The sequence below is a fragment of the Salmo salar genome, chromosome 11, assembly GCF_965601325.2.
Source record: "Salmo salar chromosome 11, fSalSal1, whole genome shotgun sequence".
Lineage (NCBI taxonomy): Eukaryota > Metazoa > Chordata > Actinopteri > Salmoniformes > Salmonidae > Salmo > Salmo salar.
The window spans coordinates 81,757,879-81,776,544 of NC_138301.1; the positions used below are offsets into that span (position 1 = coordinate 81,757,879).

General features: G+C 40.9%; 1 protein-coding gene across 2 annotated transcripts; it reads right to left on the bottom strand.

Annotated features, from left to right (window-relative positions):
• Positions 1-4,067: 4,067 nt before the first annotated feature.
• Positions 4,068-18,055, bottom strand: LOC106562949 (torsin-1A). 2 transcript variants are annotated; one of them, XM_014128080.3, is made up of 5 exons: positions 17,697-18,055; positions 12,293-12,558; positions 8,641-8,816; positions 7,885-8,012; positions 4,068-5,062 (listed from the first exon to the last, which is right to left on the bottom strand). In XM_014128080.3, exons 1-5 carry the CDS (start codon positions 17,884-17,886, stop codon positions 4,818-4,820), a joined length of 1,005 nt encoding a protein of 334 aa, XP_013983555.1. In that variant the 5' UTR covers positions 17,887-18,055; the 3' UTR covers positions 4,068-4,817. The 2 variants fall into 2 exon arrangements, with proteins under 2 accessions (XP_013983555.1, XP_013983556.1); XM_014128081.3 differs by lacking the exon at positions 17,697-18,055 and adding an exon at positions 16,751-17,057.
• Between the last annotated feature and the right edge of the window lie 611 nt (positions 18,056-18,666).

Genomic DNA, 18,666 nt, shown 5'->3' on the forward strand with positions numbered 1-18,666 from the left:
TGTCTCATAGCAAAGGGTCTGAATACTTATGTAAATAAGGTATTCATGTTTTTTAATATTAATAGATTTGTTCAAATTTCTAAAAACCTGTTTGTGCTTTGTCATTGTGGGGTCTTGTGTAGATTGATGAGTACAATTTTTTATTTAATCAATTTTAGAATAAGGCTGTAATGTAACAAAATGTTGAAAAAGTCAAGGGGTCTGAATACTTTCTGAATGCACTGTATATATCCCAACCATAAATCATGCATTACAGGCAACATCCACACTGAGCTAAAGGCTAGAGCGGCTTCTTTCAAGAAATGGGTGTTGCAGAAGTAGTATGTAGACAACTGGGCTGTGGCTTTGCTGTTTCAATACTAAAGCACTCTGTTCCAAAAGAGATACTGATGATACCTTCTAAATGTGATGGCTCTGAATGTACACTGCTCAAATAAATAAAGGGAACACTAAAATAACACATCCTAGATTTGAATGAATGAAATAATCATTTTAAATACTTTTTTCTTTACATAGTTGAATGTACTGACAACAAAATCACACAAAAATAATCAATGGAAATCCAATTTATCAACCCATGGAGGTCTGGATTTGGAGTCAAACTCAAAATTAAAGTGGAAAACCACACTACAGGCTGATCCAACTTTGATGTAATGTCCTTAAAACAAGTCAAAATGAGGCTCAGTAGTGTGTGTGGCCTCCACGTGCCTGTATGACCTCCCTACAACGCCTGGGCATGCTCCTGATGAGGTAGCGGATGGTCTCCTGAGGGATCTCCTCCCAGACCTGAACTAAAGCATCCGCCAACTCCTGGACAGTCTGTGGTGCAACGTGGCGTTGGTGGATGGAGCAAGACATGATGTCCCAGATGTGCTCAATTGGATTCAGGTCTGGGGAACGGGCGGGCCAGTTCATAGCAGCAATGGCTTCCTCTTGCAGGAACTGCTGACACACTCCAGCCACATGAGGTCTAGCATTGTCTTGCATTAGGAGGAACCCAGGGCCAAACGCACCAGCATATGGTCTCACAAGGGGTCTGAGGTTCTCATGTCGGTACCTAATGGCAGTCAGGCTACCTCTGGCGAGCACATGGAGGGCTGTGCGGCCCCCCAAAGAAATGCCACCCCACACCATGACTGACCCACCGCCAAACCGGTCATGCTGGAGGATGTTGCAGGCAGCAGAACGTTCTCCACGGCGTCTCCAGACTCTGTCACGTCTGTCACATGTGCTCAGTGTGAACCTGCTTTCATCTGTGAAGAGCACAGGGCGCCAGTGGCGAATTTGCCAATCTTGGTGTTCTCTGGCAAATGCCAAACGTCCTGCACGGTGTTGGGCTGTAAGCACAACCCCCACCTGTGGACGTCGGGCCCTCATACCACCCTCATGGAGTCTGTTTCTGACCGTTTGAGCAGACACATGCACATTTGTGGCCTGCTGGAGGTCATATTGCAGGGCTCTGGCAGTGCTCCTCCTGCTCCTCCTTGCACAAAGGCGGAGGTAGCGGTCCTGCTGCTGGGTTGTTGCCCTCCTACGGCCTCCTCCACGTCTCCTGATGTACTGGCCTGTCTCCTGGTAGCGCCTCCATGCTCTGGACACTACGCTGACAGACACAGCAAACCTTCTTGCCACAGCTCACATTGATGTGCCATCCTGGATTCGCTGCACTACCTGAGCCACTTGTGTGGGTTGTAGACTCCGTCTCATGCTACCACTAGAGTGAAAGCACCGCCCGCATTCAAAAGTGACCAAAACATCAGCCAGGAAGCATAGGAACTGAGAAGTGGTCTGTGGTCACCACCTGCAGAACCACTCCTTTATTGGGGGTGTCTTGCTAATTGCTAATAATTTCCACCTGTTGTCTATTCCATTTGCACAACAGCATGTGAAATGTATTGTCAATAAGTGTTGCTTCCTAAGTGGACAGTTTGATTTCACAGAAGTGTGATTGACTTGGAGTTACATTGTGTTGTTTAAGTGTTCCCTTTATTTTTTTGAGCAGTGTATTTTCTCCATAGAAAGGATAGTTTATTTGAATTGATTTTGGTTAAATACCATCCTATGTTGAGGTGATCTGCTCAGATCTCCTGCTCCAGCCTAATATCTCTGACTGCCCCAATGGGAGGGGTCTCCAGGAGACAGAGGTGTTATGTGGCTACAGCTTCACCATCACCTGCTCCACCACAGTACCCAGGAGGCTCCTTCCTTCTCACGTTCGCCAGTTCCAACAGAACCCAGACTCAGCCAGCTGTCAACAACTCTGCTGCTTTCCTCTTCCCTGCTACAGATTACTTCCACCAAAGGAACTACACCTGTGTTCATAAGAATTACATTTTCCTGTCATAACTTCTCTGAGTTCCACTCCCTCATTGACACAAGTAAACTGAACTAACTTTTTGACTTGGTCATTATTGACAGTGTGGGAGAAAGGTATACTTGCTGAGGGGAAGAAAGATAGAAATACATTAGCTAGTGAAAGAGGAGAATGACAGCAGGCCCTGAGTGGAAATAACAGATGGATATACATCCCCAAGCAGGAACCACGTAAAGGCCAAGCAAGCTGTATGTATAGCCATGACTAAATATATGCCAAGCGTAAGCCTGCAATGCATGCATTATTTTCATATCCATATGAGGAGAGTCTAGCCCCTACTATGTTAGAGCTAAAAGCAGATGAGGGCGTTATCCATTAGGTTGAAAGAAAATGGTGGCAGAACGCAAAGGGGGTTTTACTTCTTTTACATAAAGGATGGACCTATGTATTGTAAATGCATAAAAGCAGAGCCGGGGCCTAAGGAAGGCAGTTGTTGTTCCGCGGACCGGCTCGGCTTTATTACTCTATATTAAAGTCTATATTGAATTTACAAGTTCTTGTAAGAAGTGTTATTCTTAAGACAATTTTCCACGACAACAGCTTTCCACAGATGCTTAGATTTGGGCCCGTTTTCTTAGTGTTTAAGAGTAGGAGACTGCTAATCTAAGATTAGGTCCCCACAGCCCATGTAATCTTATTCAACATGTTCAAAAAAGCAAAACTGATCCTAGATCAGATTTGCTGATGATCAATCCCCTCATTTTGGGTTTCTATTGCACCAATCCTGACAGCTTCCACCATCAGACTGTTTGTAGTGCTGCTGATGTTAGTGATGACCAACATCATGACGGCCCTCAATCTGTTCAAGACCACCAGAAGGCAAAAGAGAGAAGGGGTAAAGAGGGTGGAGCTGACCTCCCTGCAGGCCAGGATCCAGGGAGGTGAGAAGAGATGAAAGATATTTCACTTCTGGACTAGATCAGATAAACCTACAACCTGTCCATTGACTAAAATCCCAGCTAAGTTATGGTCTCGCATGAATATAACACCAAAAAAGGCTTAAATGAGCAAGCTAGAATGCTTTGAGTGTAAAATGTACAAATATGCCTCCTTTGATGTCCTGACTTAAACGTAGTAGTTCTTACATTACCTTCAAAAATGTTTGACATTTCATTTACTCAAACAAAACCGATTTTTTTCTCCATGTAAAAACATTTTAATGAAAAATGGTGAACCTTCCTTCCTGTAATTATTTTGTGCATTGTTTAGACTGGGAACAGTGTGCCAACTAAGGCATGGTATACAGTTATACATAAAACATACAATTGTTTCATTGTGGTCAAGTTAAATTTAAACAAATTACAATTGGATTTACTTCGTTGCAGACATTTAATCAAGATGGAATGTTGGACAACTCAATTAAATGATTTAGGACAAATCTGGATCAACCTTGAAAAATGTGTCATAAAATTGGTGAACTGAACGAAATACTTGTATACCCACAAAGATAAATTTACAGCAGATTTTGAAATGTACACAATGCTTCTGGTGAATGAGTTAAGATTAAAAACAAAGGCAAAATTGATGCAAGTTTTAAGGCAGATTTTTCTATGTTTAGGTATTGGTAAACTGGGTACTGACAACAAACAAAATACACAATTAATGGGTATCCAGTGAACCACAAATACACAATATTTCTGGTGCTAGATTTTAAATGACAATTAAAGGGGCAAGCTGAAATAGTTAAGCCGTCCAATTCTTATTTCGATTAACAATATGTACTCATTGTTTCTTGAAGAATATAACCATCACGTTGATCTCAGACTGCGAATCCTTGCATCCATAGCTCCATCTGTCGTTTGGAGAGTGGTTACATTTGTCCGGCCCCAGCACCCCTCAGATTGAAAGCAAACCAAGTGTCAGGGCTGCCATTTGGCAGAAAAATTATTTAGAGATTGTAACTTTAAACCACAATTGTTTCTAATACACAACTCATTTTCACTTGCCATAGTTTATGTGCAGCAGAATTCCCTGAAAAAGGAAATCATTATTTGGAGATACTCATTCACAGAATATATGTCAGGATCAAGCACCTTGATTGGTTAAAAATTGCATTTCCCCTCAGTGTTTTTTTCTCTCTCCTTTTAAAATTGGCCCCCTCTCTCAGTAGTCCATCTTCAGGGAGAAGTGACATCAGAGAGAGACGTTGATGTCCTCCACATGGTTGTGTTGACGTTGGGAGACCTGATGGCCGGGTCATCATCCCCTTTGAGTTCAGTCACTGACTTCCTCACGCCGACTGGCGGAGATGTTCTCATTAAGAAAGTGCACATAGTAGAGTAGGTGGTAGATCGACGAAGTAGCTGTTCCCGCTGAGATCGTCTACATTGCTGTCAGTAACTTCAGACCTACAAACCCCCTTCCATCCTAAATTACTACTCATTGTGATTAGATCAGTCAGTCCGCAGCCCGCGGCAGCAACGTAGTCGATCTCAAACACACACTACGTGTAGTAATCTAGCTTGCCGCCGATGGTCTTGCAGCCCTTGCCGGAGAAGATCTTCTCGCTCTTGGGGAAATAGACCAAGTCTCTGGCCATCTGGTCGACCACGTCCTGGTCGGGCTTCAGGCCCTTGGCGGACATCTCTGCCATGCCACACAGCAGCACGTGTCTGTACTCCAGAGGCAGGAAGGGGACAAAGAAGTCAACTAGGTTCTTGTCTATCAGACTGGTGTGCCACAACCCACCTACACAGGGAAAGGGAGGGAGGGGGGAGACAGTCATAAGATGGGCAAGAAGAAGCTACCACCATTTGCTTACCCAATCCTCTCAGATGTACACAAGTGCCTAGGGGGTAAGGATAGTCATAAAATGGGCAGGGGCAAGAAAGGCAGATGGACAGAATATAGATATCACAGGTAATCTTTGTATCGAAGGTCTGAAATGTCTCCAATTACATCCCCAGTCTTCAAACCCCAGTTGTGGTAACAAAGTAGAAAATCCTGACCTTAGAGAAACATGTAAACTATTTCAGGAAACTATGCGTATGTCGCGGGTCACTACTTCACATGAGAGCCATTTGAAAGTAATATATATTCTTCTGGAACATGTGAACTTTCATGTGCCTTAATAAAAATGTTATGCCATCTGTAAATATGAATAAAATTGTTAACTTCTTTGGGATAGGGGGCAGTATTTTCACGGCCGGATAAAAAACGTACCCGATTTAATCTGGTTACTACTCCTGCCCAGAAACTAGAATATGCATATAATTAATAGATTTGGATAGAAAACACCCTAAAGTTTCTAAAACTGTTTGAATGGTGTCTGTGAGTATAACAGAACTCATATGGCAGGCCAAAACCTGAGAAGATTCCATACAGGAAGTGCCCGGTCTGACAATTTGTTGTCCTTCTGTTGCATCTCTATCGAAAATACAGCATCTGTGCTGTAACGTGACATTTTCTAAGGCTTCCATTGGCTCTCTAAAGCCGCCAGAAAGTGGAATGGGGTGTCTGCTGTCTCTGGGCGAAAAACAGCAACAGAATTTGTAAGTGGTCAGCCCGGGGACATTGACACTGGAGATGCGCGGTCACGAGACTACTCCATTTTTTTCTTTCAGCCTTTGAATGAATACAACGTTGCCCGGTTGGAATATTATCACTATTTTACAAGAAAAATGGCATAAAAATTGATTTTAAACAGCGTTTGACATGCTTCTAAGTACGGTAATGGAATATTTAAAAAAAAAAATGTCACGAAATGCGCTCGCGCGTCACCCTTCGGATAGTGACCTGAACGCACGAACAAAACGGAGCTATTTGAATATAACTATGGATTATTTGGAACCAAAACAACATTTGTTGTTGTAGTAGAAGTCCTGGGAGTGCATTCTGACGAAGAACAGCAAAGGGTAATCCAATTTTTCTAATAGAAATTCTGAGTTTAGTGAGTCCCAAACTTGGTGGGTGTCAAAATAGCTAGCCGTGATGGCCGAGCTATGTACTCAGAATATTGCAAAATGTGCTTTCGCCGAAAAGCTATTTTAAAATCTGACACCACGATTGCATAAAGGAGTTCTGTATCTATAATTCTTAAAATAATTTATGTATTTTGTGAACGTTATTCATGAGTAATTTAGTAAATTCACCGGAAGTTTTCGGTGGGTATGCCAGTTCTGAACGTCACATGCTAATGTAAAAAGCTGTTTTTTTATATAAATATGAACTTGATTGAACAAAACATGCATGTATTGTATAACAATTTCCTTGGAGTGTCATCTGATGAAGATCATCAAAGGTTAGTGCTGCATTTAGCTGTGGTTTGGGTTTGTGTGACATATATGCTTGCTTGGAAAATGGCTGTGTGATTATTTTTTGGCTGGGTACTCTCCTGACATAATCTAATGTTTTGCTTTCGCTGTAAAGCCTTTTTGAAATCGGACAATGTGGTTAGATTAACGAGAGTCTTGTCTTTAAAATGGTGTAAAATAGTTGATTGTTTGAGAAAATTGAATTGTGGTATTTTAGTTGGTTTTGTATTTCACGCCGTGCGAGGCCATTGGCTGTTGGCTAGGGTTCCGCCGCTAGCGGAACGTCTGTCCTCAACAGGTTAAATTACGAGTCTAGTTGGTTTAGCCACAGAAAAAGAAGCAACCTTCCCGCTAGCCATGATTGTGTTGCTCTCAACTTTCTGTCCTCCAGAGTTCTGAAATCAGTGGAATTAGATTATGATAGCTAAGGAGATGGAGAAAACACCCGTCTCCGGATTACATCTTCGAACTAAGGGCAACCATGGCAACCATGACAGGGAGAAGTGTCCAACCATGATGTATAAAGGTAAGAAAGTCTAGCTAGCTACATTTTCAGACATTACACATTTCTAATTTTGACAAAGTCGATTTCATTTCAAGTTAAAGTGTACTGTTAGCTAGCTAGCTAATGTTAGCTGGCTGGTCCGCTAGCTAACATGTATGATCTTATTATTTCGTATTTCAGAGCCATTTGCTTGGTTAGTTATAGCCTAATGTTTGCTAGCTAACATTGAACCTGTTTAGTTAGCTGCCTGCAGATTCATTCAGGGTAGTAACGTCATGAGTTGGGATTATGGTGCATTGTTTAGCTAGCTAGCTAGCTACATGTCTTAACAAAATACTCCACTATGCAAGTGCCCATTTTAATAGAATGTCACTGCCACAACTGTTAGCCAGTTAGCTTGGGTGCTTGACTGCTGTTAGGACAGAATGCTCGGATCAACCCTTAAAGAGATTGGTGGAGCTAAAGTGTAAGATGGTGTGAACAACACTGAATGAGTGTAGACAAAGAACTCTCCAATATGTACCAAAACATTCCAAGGCAATTTTCTCAAAAGTCAGGTTACAAGTTAATCAACTTTCAAAGCAGAATTAGTTTCCCCATTGTTCCTCAAATGCAGCGTATGATATACCATTTTGTAGCTCTTTGTCTCTGCTTTTATCCAATGCAAAAAACACCATGAATATGAAAAAGAGTTACCAAAGTGCATAAGTTAGGCTTCAGCCCTAAAGAAGGACGGCAAAGAGGTGGCTTACTCTGCTTGTTGTTGAACACAGACAGGGAGAGAGCTGGTTCTAAGTCGAGCAATTTCATCTCCTCTCGGTCTCGACCTGCTTTCCAGAAGTCCAGGGCCACCTGCGTGATGTGCTCTCCTCCAGCGTTGCTATGGAAAACAAACTAGTAGATATTAAAGTTGCCATTTTCTGGTTGCTAAAACGAATAGTTTGCCTAATTTCAGGTTGTGACAAAATAAGCTAGTATAGTGTAAACAATCATTGTACCCTCTAAACCGCTGTGAAATATATTTTCTACAACTAATAATATTGTAGTTTCAGCTGGTGTACAAAACCGAAAGTAAGACACAAAAACAAAACTTGTGAATTTGAAGCATAGAAAGTAATCACATTATAGATCTACTGCTTCTTAGACTTGCTTTCAAGTAGAATTATAGGTCTATAACTCAGGTCGCCCATAAAAGTTGCATATTGCCACTTTAAGCTGGGTCCAACGTTCTTTTTCTTCCTCACTGGTCCGGACATGGGCTAGTTTATAAATGCCTTAGGTTCATGTGTGGTGATTTTATTTGCAAAATAAAAAATCTGAAGTAACTGAATTTTACTTTTGGGGGTGCCTATCTGATTGACAGCTGACGTTTAGGTAAGTAAAACCGGAAAGATAGGATGATGGATGTCTAATATATTTGGACTGTAAATCTAGTTAAAAATACAAAAGTATCCAAAAACAACACATGAATTCTTAAAAATCACACACTGCTGGTCTGTCTGTCCTACCTGAGGAAGATGAAGATGGCTTGGCGGTACGAGACCCCATCCAGATGTTCGTAGTAATCCAGGTAGGGCTTTATACAGTCGATCAGCCCAGGGTGCATCTTGTCCATCTCGTCAAAGATGAACATGGAACGTGGGCAGTTGGTGACATTGCCTTTGATCCACTGCTGCAGCTGAGACTGAGGGATGGTCACAACAGTAAAAACACAGACATCTCCAGCAGTGAAGATATATTTTGCGGCTATGCTGTAAGCTATTTATAAAAAAATGCAGATATACAGTACCAGTCAAAAGTTCGGACACACCTACTCATTCAAGGGTTTTTCTTTATTTTTAAGATTTCTTACATTGTAGAATAATAGTGAAGACATCAAAACAATGAATTAACACATATGGAATAATGCAGTAACCAAAAAAATCCAAATATATTTTAGATGAGATCCTTCAAAGTAGCCACACGTCGCCTTGATGACAGCTTTACACACTCTTGGAATTCTCTCAACCAGCTTCTTGAGGTAGTCATCTGGAATGCATTTCAATTAACAGGTGTGCCTTGTTAAAAGTTCATGTCTTTCCTTCGTAATGTGTTTGACCCAATCGGTTGTGTTGTGTCAAGGTAAGGGTGGTATACAGAAGATGGTCTTTTACCAAATTGGGCTAAGTCCATATTATGGCAAGAACAGCTCAAATAAGCAAAGAGAAACAGTCCATCATTACTTTAAGACATGAAGGTCAGTAAATCCGGAAAATGTCTAGAACTTTGAAAGTTTCTTCAAGCGCAGTCGCAAAAACCATCAAGCGCTATGATGAAACTGGCTCTCATAAGGACCGCCACAGGAAAGGAAGACCCAGAGTTACCTCTGCTGCAGAGGATAATTTCATTATAGTTACCAGCCTCAGAAATTGCAGCCCAAATAAACGCGTCAGAGTTCAAGTAACAGACACATCAACAGTTCAGAGGAGACTGCGTGAATCAGGCCTTCATGGTCGATTTGCTGCAAAGAAACCACTACTAAAGAACACCAATAATAATAATAATAATAATAATAATAATAATAATAATAAAAGAGACTTGCTTGGTCCAAGAAACATGAGCAATAGACATTAGGCCAGTGGAAATCTGTCCTTTGGTCTGCCGAGTCCAAATTAGAGATTTTTGGTTCCAACCGCCGTGTCTTTGTGAGACGCAGTGTAGGTGAACGGATGATCTCCGCATGTGTGGTTCCCACCGTGAAGCATGGAGGTGATGGTGTGGGGGTGCCTTGCTGGTGACACTGTCAGTGATTTATTTTTAATTCAAGGCACACTTAATCAGCATGGCTACCAAAGCATTCTGCAGTGATCTGGTTTGCACATAGTGGGACTATCATTTGTTTTTCAACAGGACAATAACCCAAAACGCACCACCAGGCTGTATAAGGGCAATTTGACCAAGGAGAGTGATGAAATTACGCATCAGAAGACCTGGCCTCCAATAATCTGATCTCAACCCAAATGAGATGGTTTGGGGTGAGTTGGACTGCAGAGTGAAGAAAAAGCAGCAAACAAGTACTCAGGATACGTAGGAACTTCTTCAAGACTGTTGGAAAAGCATTACAGGTGAAGCTGGTTGAGAGACCTCCAAGTGTGCAAAGCTGTAAAAAGGCAAATGGTGGCTACTTTGAAGAATCTACATTTTATATTTTGATTTGTTTAACACTTTTTTGGTTACGACAGCCGTGGCCAAAAGTTTTGAGAATGACACAAATATTAATTTCCACAAAGTTTGCTGCTTCAGTGTCTTTAGATATTTTTGTCAGATGTTACTATGGAATACTGAAGTATAATAACAAGCATTCCATAAGTGTCAAAGGCTTTTATTGACAATTACATGAAGTTGATGCATAGTCAGTATTTGCAGTGTTGACCCGTCTTTTTCAAGACTTCTGCAATCCGCCCTGGCATGCTGTCAATTAACTTCTGGGCCACATCCTGACTGATGGCAGCCCATTCTTGCATAATCAATGCTTGGAGTTTGTCAGATTGTGGGTTTTTGTTTGTCCACCCGCTTCTTGAAGCTTGACCACAGGTTCTCAATTGGATTAAGGTCTAGAGAGTTTCCTGGCAATGGACCCAAAATATCAATGTTTTGTTCCCGAGCCACCTAGTTATCACTTTTGCCTTATGGCAAGGTGCTCCATCATGCTGGAAAAGGCATTGTTCGTCACCAAACTGTTCCTGGATGGTTGGGAGAAGTTGCTCTCGGAGGATGTGTTGGTACCATTCTTTATTCATGGCTGTGTTCTTAGGCAAAATTGTGAGTGAGCCCACTCCCTTGGCTGAGAAGCAACCCCACACATGAATGGTCTCAGGATGCTTTACTGTTGGCATGACACAGGACTGATGGTAGCGCTCACCTTGTTTTCTCCGGACAAGCGTTTTTCTGGATGCCATAAACAATCGGAAAGGGGATTCAGAGAAAATGACCTTACCCCTGTCCTCAGCAGTCCAATCCCTGTACATTTTGCAGAGAGAAGTGGCTTCTTTGCTACCCTTTTTGACACCAGGCCATCCTCAAAGTCTTCGCCTCACTGTGCGTACAGATGCACTCACACCTGCCTGCTGCCATTCCTGAGCAAGCTCTGTACTGGTGGTGCCCGATCCCGCAGCTGAATCAACTTTAGGAGACGGTCCTGGCGCTTGCTGGACTTTCTTGGGCACCCTGAAGCCTTCTTCACAACAATTGAACCACTCTCCTTGAAGTTCTTGATGATCCGATAAATGGTTGATTACTGGCAGCAATATCCTTGACTGTGAAGCCCTTTTTGTGCAAAGCAATGATGACGGCACGTGTTTCCTTGCAGGTAACCATGGTTGACAGAGGATGAACAATGATTCCAAGCACCACCCTTCTTTTGAAGCTTCCAGTCTGTCATTGAAACTCAATCAGCATGACAGAGTGATCTCCAGCCTTGTCCTCGTCAACATTCACACCTGTGTTAACGAGAGAATCACTGACATGATGTCACCTGGTCCTTTTGTGGCAGGGCTGAAATACAGTGATAATGTTTTTTTGAGATTCAGTTCATTTGCATGGCAAAGAGGGACTTTGCAATTAATTGCAATTCATCTGATCACTCTTCATAACATTCTGGAGTATATGTAAATTGCCATCATACAAACTGAGGCAGCAATACTTTGAAAAATAATATTTGTGTCATTCTCAAAACTTTTGGCCATGACTGTGCATGATTCAATGCGTTATTTCATAGTTTTTATGTCTTCACTATTATTCTACAATGTAAAAAAAAAAAAAAAAGGTAAAATCCTTAGGTTTTTAGTAGGTGCCCAAACTTTTGAATGGTACTGTACATCCTGTTTCATATAGAACCCTCAAATTCAAATCTGGACCTTGAAGCCAGTTCCACTGCTTTTTTAAATTCTTCATTCTTCCCATCTAACCAGGGATTAGAACTGGGACACCAGGTGGGTGCAATTAATTATCAGGTAGAACAGTAAACCAGTAGTATTCCGGACCTCATAGGGTAAGATTTGAATACCACTGATATGGAATATGCATAAGACTGATTTTTTTTAACACTTAATTGTCCATTGATAATTTCCCTGCCAAGGTTACTGGGGATTACATTTCAATATAACAAAATACTTGTTTTACCTTGTAGTCCTCAATCTGATTCAGATGAGGGAAGTGAGCTGTAGACACAAACTGATGGACGAAACTGCTGGCCATGCCCTCCTTGTAGATGTTTTCAGCTATCAACTGGCTGACTAAGTTCTTCCCTGTGCCAGTCCAGCCATGTAGAGAGAGCACCAGGGGCTTTTTAGGGTTTTTATTGTTCATGAAACCCGTTACAGCTTTCTGGACGACTCTGGAGGCAACATGTTGACCAAACAGCTTCCGATCTAGGGCCACTTCCAAACCTGATGATAGGGCAGAAGTTGATTATTAAGTGTCAATGAATGGGATGTGCTAAGAATACACCACCATTATTTCTATACTATTTAGAGGTGGTTATCTTAACGTGATTAGTTACGCATGTAGGACACAGCTGCTAAGCAGGCTAGTGGTGCATGGGTCAGCTGCTTGTTCACTCCCACCCACCCGCATTTGCTAATAACCATTCCACAACCACCATGTGATAAATTGAAAATCTGAGGCCCGCACTCGACCCTAACCTGCTAATATAGAAAATGTGCTGCAGGCTACAGTCAGATGGTGGAACGATTTTTTGTCAGGGGTTTCAGGACATACTTCTAGGCCTATAATTAGATACTTGCAGCTTCTTCTCTTCTGTCATTATATGTTGCCATGAAAGACAAAACAAACCCTTGCTCACCAGAATGTCATAAATCGATAGAATGAATGCTTTAATTTAGTTGACATCAGTAAAGTTCTCGGTCATCTCTGCTTCTTTCTTGGAGGAAATATGTTTAGGGACCAGGAAGGAAATGCAATAACAAAAAAAAAAATGTTTAAGACTATGTTTCAAATTTCATTTTGACCGGTTGTAAGTTAATAGAAAGCTGTGAAAACAACCCAACATGTTTCTGATAAGATTTCAGTTCGGCTTGGATGCATATTTTATGTGGTTGAAATATTTTCAGCTTTTCTGATGCTGATAAAGATAGATACTGTCTGTAGAGGTGCTAAATGCGTATTCTCTCAAGATGCTGAATGAAAGAAATCATATTTCTCAACTCCTGTTCCAGAGTCAAAATTGTGCTTACATTTGGTGTATAATTTTACTGCAAGAAATGCTTAATTCTGCAGGAGTTACTATTAAGGCTATGTGAGAGGTTACACACTTATAGGCTGACCACACCGCTCGCGTTGCAAAATACATTTAGGAATCTATGTTATTCAATTATTGCATCCACACTGCTCGTGTGCGTCAATGAGCGTCTGCATTGCCAAGGGCTAAAATAGAGGTCCTTTCTATTTCTGATGCAGATCGCACTGCAAGTCCTGCCGCTCCCATCTCCTCTTTGGTTTATAGAAGCAGGTACCCACGTGCCATCTCCTCATTGGTTATACCCACGTGGGTGATTGAAAGACGAACTGTGTTGTCGTGGTAATACTATGAAAGTTTAGATGCCAATCACCATATAGGTTAAACGATGAAAAGGCCTGGAAGGAGGAGAGATGACTAGAAACGATTCGGTTGACCGTTTTTATGTGTGGATTAATTGTCGGAGTAGAGGACCTTGTGCATTTCAGGTAAAATAACAACCCAATGTTTATATCCCAGGACAAATTAGCAAGGTAGCTAAATAGAACAAGTTAGCTAGCAAGTGCAAGCTAACTAGCTAAATTGCCATAAATGTTTAATGCTTTTCGAGCTGTCCCCAAATTAATGTCATTGGTTCAGAGTTTGTTTTGATATTTTAACCTGCATGTTGTGATCGCGTTTGGTGTTGAGGGACAAAATAAATGTATGCATGATGGTGCACGCGCGCAGCCGGTTTGGGTTCCGTGTTAGTGTCCAGATTTCAGTTTCCATTCTACCCATCTGAACAATAACCTAGATTACAGTTCCCTTGATGTGCATAGGCCTATTTGAAGTCCCTGTCTTGACTGTCAAATGTGTATACTGCCTCACAATCATCACACATAACATAGCAATCTATCATGTACCTTTACCAATTAAAATCTTTAGCAAACATTACTTTTCAGGCCCTCCCTTATTATTTCACAGCTTTTCTCTTATTGAATTAAACTCAGACAATTGTACGGTTACATACAATAATGTGATAATTGTGGATAGTTAGATTAATATAATAGTTTGATTGAAAAGTTTACATATTGGATTTGGACATATGTTTGTATGTGAAACAGGGGTGCAACTTTCACTTGAGACGGGTGTTTTTTTTTTATATATATAGCCTACTGTATGACAAAAGGGGTCTGTATTAAATGTTTTATTTTAGTCGAGCAGTCAAATCATTATTTTTTTTTTCATGGCACAAGAGACGTGTGATTTGTGCCTGTCTCAGTGGACTAATCCATTGACGAGGCCGCAGGATGCCACGATCCAAGAATATGGGGATTGTGGCTCAAATGCACATCTCTCTCTCCAGAATGCGCTCTCTTCCACCATTTCGTGGGTATTCATTGTTTCATAACTTCATTGTTTGCTGTGTCTATCAATTCCCCATTACATACATCACCAGTAGTAGCCTACATTTACCATTAAATCCCAAAATGTCTAATCTGCAATGTTTGTTTATGGTAATTTCTGTTAACGCATTCAATATATTTTTATTAGTCATGTACCATTAGTTCTCATTGTCGGAGTGGACATGTGTTTTGCAGAACTCACAACCTATGCTACCTGTGAGAAACAAGTTTGGTTTATGTCATTACATTTACGAGTTTTGTCAATTTATTAATGTCTTTTGTTTGTAATGCGCCCATTTGGGGATGTCTGATAGTATTTTTAATTGTCTTAACTCACCCCCACTAATGAGCTGTGGAGCTTCTCAAAGTAATTTTTCTTCACCTTCAACCACCAAGTAAACAAAGTATTTTGACAATCAATTATGAATGACAATTTTAACAATATTTCCAGCTCTCTCCCTTTTGATAACCAAAGCAAAAAATGTAATGCTCTGATCCAGTGGGAACGTGATAAAATAACTGACTACTTCTTATCCCTTGCACAAGAAGCCTACAGCTGTGTCTGTCCCGAGATCACTGGCATTGGAAACTGAGGGCCCAGAATATTTTATACAATGTCTCAAGTTTGCTAGCACGGGTTTTGGAGCGACCCAGTTGATAGCTGATACAATGTTTCAAGATCGTTGCAGACAGGCCACGCGTAGCCAATGTAATCTATATGATATTTTCTACCTGCAGGCTGCAATGTTGTGTTGGCTTTATGTAGGTCATTATTACATAGTTGGCAAATGGCAATAAAAGTAACTTTTAGATTTGTATAACTTTTATTAGATAGAATGTAGATTAACCACCGACAATGATTGAGACAAAGACTATTATAAACTAAATTAAACTGTTCCACAAAAATGTGCATATGGAAATCACAACTGGCACGCAAATTGGTAGAAATTGTAAGAAATTGGCACATTGATCTCCGGCTCCCTTTGAGTCATTTGTGTCTTTTTTTTTTATCAAACAGCGTGCTTAAAGCATCTGACTAGGAGAAAAAATAAATAAAAGACTACTCTTGGTTGACCAAGAATTTTATTGTCAGGGAAAGCCCTAGTAGAATGAGCTTTAGATGCCCCAAAAAAACTGATGGAGGACCCCCTGCCAGGTTATGTCCCCCTCACTTCTGCTCCCCTGATATGAACTACTTCTAAGAGGCATAGATAACTGTCCAGGTTGTTACACAACCGGCCGTGATCGGGAGTCTCATAGTGCGGCGCAAAATTGGCCCAGCGTTGTCCGGGTTTGGCCTGTGTAGGCCGTCATTGTAAATAAGAATTAGTTCTTAACTGACTTTCCGTGTTAAATAATGGTCAAAAGAATATATACAATTACTCACTTCACTCGTGCCAAACGGGTAGGCTTGCGCTAACGGTGCGGATACATGCGCAGATCAAACATTTGGAACGCCAACTAAGGTGTTTAGATGTCCTTATAAATCTAAAGATTGCTCAGAAAACTAGGTAAGCAGAGTAAGGTGTTTACATGACTATTGCATAATCTGACTACTGCCGTAATCAGTTTAATATCAAATTATTTCCGTCCATGTAAACGTAGCCTACTAGTTCTTATTGCCTACGTCATTCCATTTTTTTGCCCGTTCCCATTTGGCGCGTGTACAATTAGGCCTTAAAGCTTAGGTTTATGCACTAATGCCAGATATAAGTTTGTCATTTATTTTAGGCTATGTAGCCTACTGATATAAACTGCACAAGACTGCTACATTTATGGATTTAAGATATCGTTAAGATACCGCACTTCATCCACACAATATTTAACGACCCTAAAGTCAACCCTCGTTTTCTAAAGTAGGCCAACGGTATACTGGTGGAGATCGATAAGCAATTGCCTGATTAAAAACGCAAAAGGACTGACTGTCTACATTATCAAATAGTCTAAATTAAACACGTAACACATCAACCATTTCATATTTAGCTGTACACATACCTGTTGAATTAAAAGCAATCCATTTTGAATCGCAATTTTCATATACATAATTGTAAATTTTCCGCCCCACTGCTGCAACTCCCAAACCGACCACAAATGTGGTTGAGATTGGTTCGAACGCGTTCACAAACACACTCGATATCAACACATAATATACGAAATAGGTTTTGTATGTTGCTTTCATTTTAACTTCAAATAAACATTTAGCTACCAAGTTTATAATTTAGGAACGCAAAGACGTTAAGAGTCCAAGTCAGCTATTTCCTCCTACGTAATCATTATGCGACAACAACACAGCAAAAGCAAATCTGTAGCAAAATGGTCGTCACCAGGTATATACTAGTCGCAACTATGAAACTCGGACATTTCCGATTTGCTAACTGGTATTAGTTATACACGTGTAGTGTTCAACGAAACATCAAATCGGGCAGTTCCGAGTTTCCTAGTTCCGGCTAGCAGATTAACGCGGCCTAATAAATGGCTAAACCCCGCATATTTATACAAATTATGTTCTTACAATCGGATTTTAAACACAACCCTAACTACACCACTAACCTGAAACGAAGACCAAAAATCTAAATTTTATGTTAATTAATTTTTACGATATAGCCCATTTTGACTTTGCTGGTTGTCACTCGTTACCACAGCCAGAAAAGGGATCACATTCAACGTCGGCTACGTTCGACCATGGTTTTTCACATGAATGTCATTCTGCATTTCAGAATTTTAAAGTTAAAACTGCAAAGTATATTCAGAAAGCCTACAATGTTAAGGGCCAGAGGTGTTCCGACTGAGCCAGAGAGATGCAAGTAGCTAAGGAAGGACCACAATACCTTTACTTACTACAAATTAGGGTATGTTCAAAAAACCTAAAGTTGCAACGCCGTTAATTGGAAATGCCCCCCAAAAGAAACGTTAACACGCCGGTACTAAATGTTCAACGTACCTGTTCTGTTGAAGGAGATCCACTCTGGTCTACAACATTCGTGAAAATAGTAAAACACGTTCTGGTAGGTTGCGAGGAAGCCGGTGAGAGCCGCAGCCATACCAACAGCTATGCTGGTACTGATGGGCTCAATCGCCGCCGTCGCAGTGATGTTCGACAACAGAAACCCCAACAGTAAAAACGGTCGCATCTTTGGTAGTGTTTACTAGCTAGCTAGCGGTGTATATTTACCTAAACAAACTTGATTGCAGACTGTTAAATAAAATTAGATACAAAATGGTATTGTAGAGTATAACCAAAACACTGCCTGAGCGAACCTCAACTCTGTGGCCTGAGCTTCTAACTCTTCTGTGACATAATGGCGGTCCGCAAACCAAAATTAAAGGTGCATGCTGCCACCTACTGTGCTTTAGTGTGTGGTCAATCACTGTTTACAACATTTCTAAATCCCCCTTCCTAACTCAGTATATAAATGACGGCCCTTGGGCTCAGAGTTCCATCTCTTCTGCCACACATCTATCAAAATGGCTCTGATTTTACATTTGGCCTCACCTCTACCTAGTGGAACATTAATATCAATTATATCTTGTTTCAAAGCTCTACTGGCTAATTGGTCTTCAATTTTATTTCCTTCCAAACCCGAATGTGCTGGGACCCAGCAGAATCTCACTAATACACCCATTCTCTCAATTCTCAATAATAACATTAATACCTCCAACTCCTATTACATTAACCTGATGATAAACTATTCAACACAGACATAATCTGAGCATACTATAATTCTAACAGGTTGTACGTTCTCCACCCACTAATTTTTTGGCTACAGTTCAAATGAGTACACTGAAAGTTAATCTGTTAGTCTTCTACATATCTGCACATCAAATTCAGGAATGTAAATGCCTGCCCACTGTCAGGGTCCTTGGATCCATCTGTGAAAAGAGGTTAAAAAAAAGGCATAAAAACTTCTACC

Excerpts from the sequence above, each read along its gene's own strand:
- LOC106562949 (XM_014128080.3), bottom strand. The coding sequence starts at position 17,886 with ATGCGACCGTTTTTACTGTTGGGGTTTCTGTTGTCGAACATCACTGCG. Across the intron at positions 8,817-12,292 it reads ATCAGATTGAGGACTACAAG|TCTCAGCTGCAGCAGTGGAT; the intron begins GTAAAACAAGTA and ends ACCATCCCTCAG. Across the intron at positions 5,063-7,884 it reads TGTGTTCAACAACAAGCAGA|GTGGGTTGTGGCACACCAGT; the intron begins GTAAGCCACCTC and ends TTCCCTGTGTAG.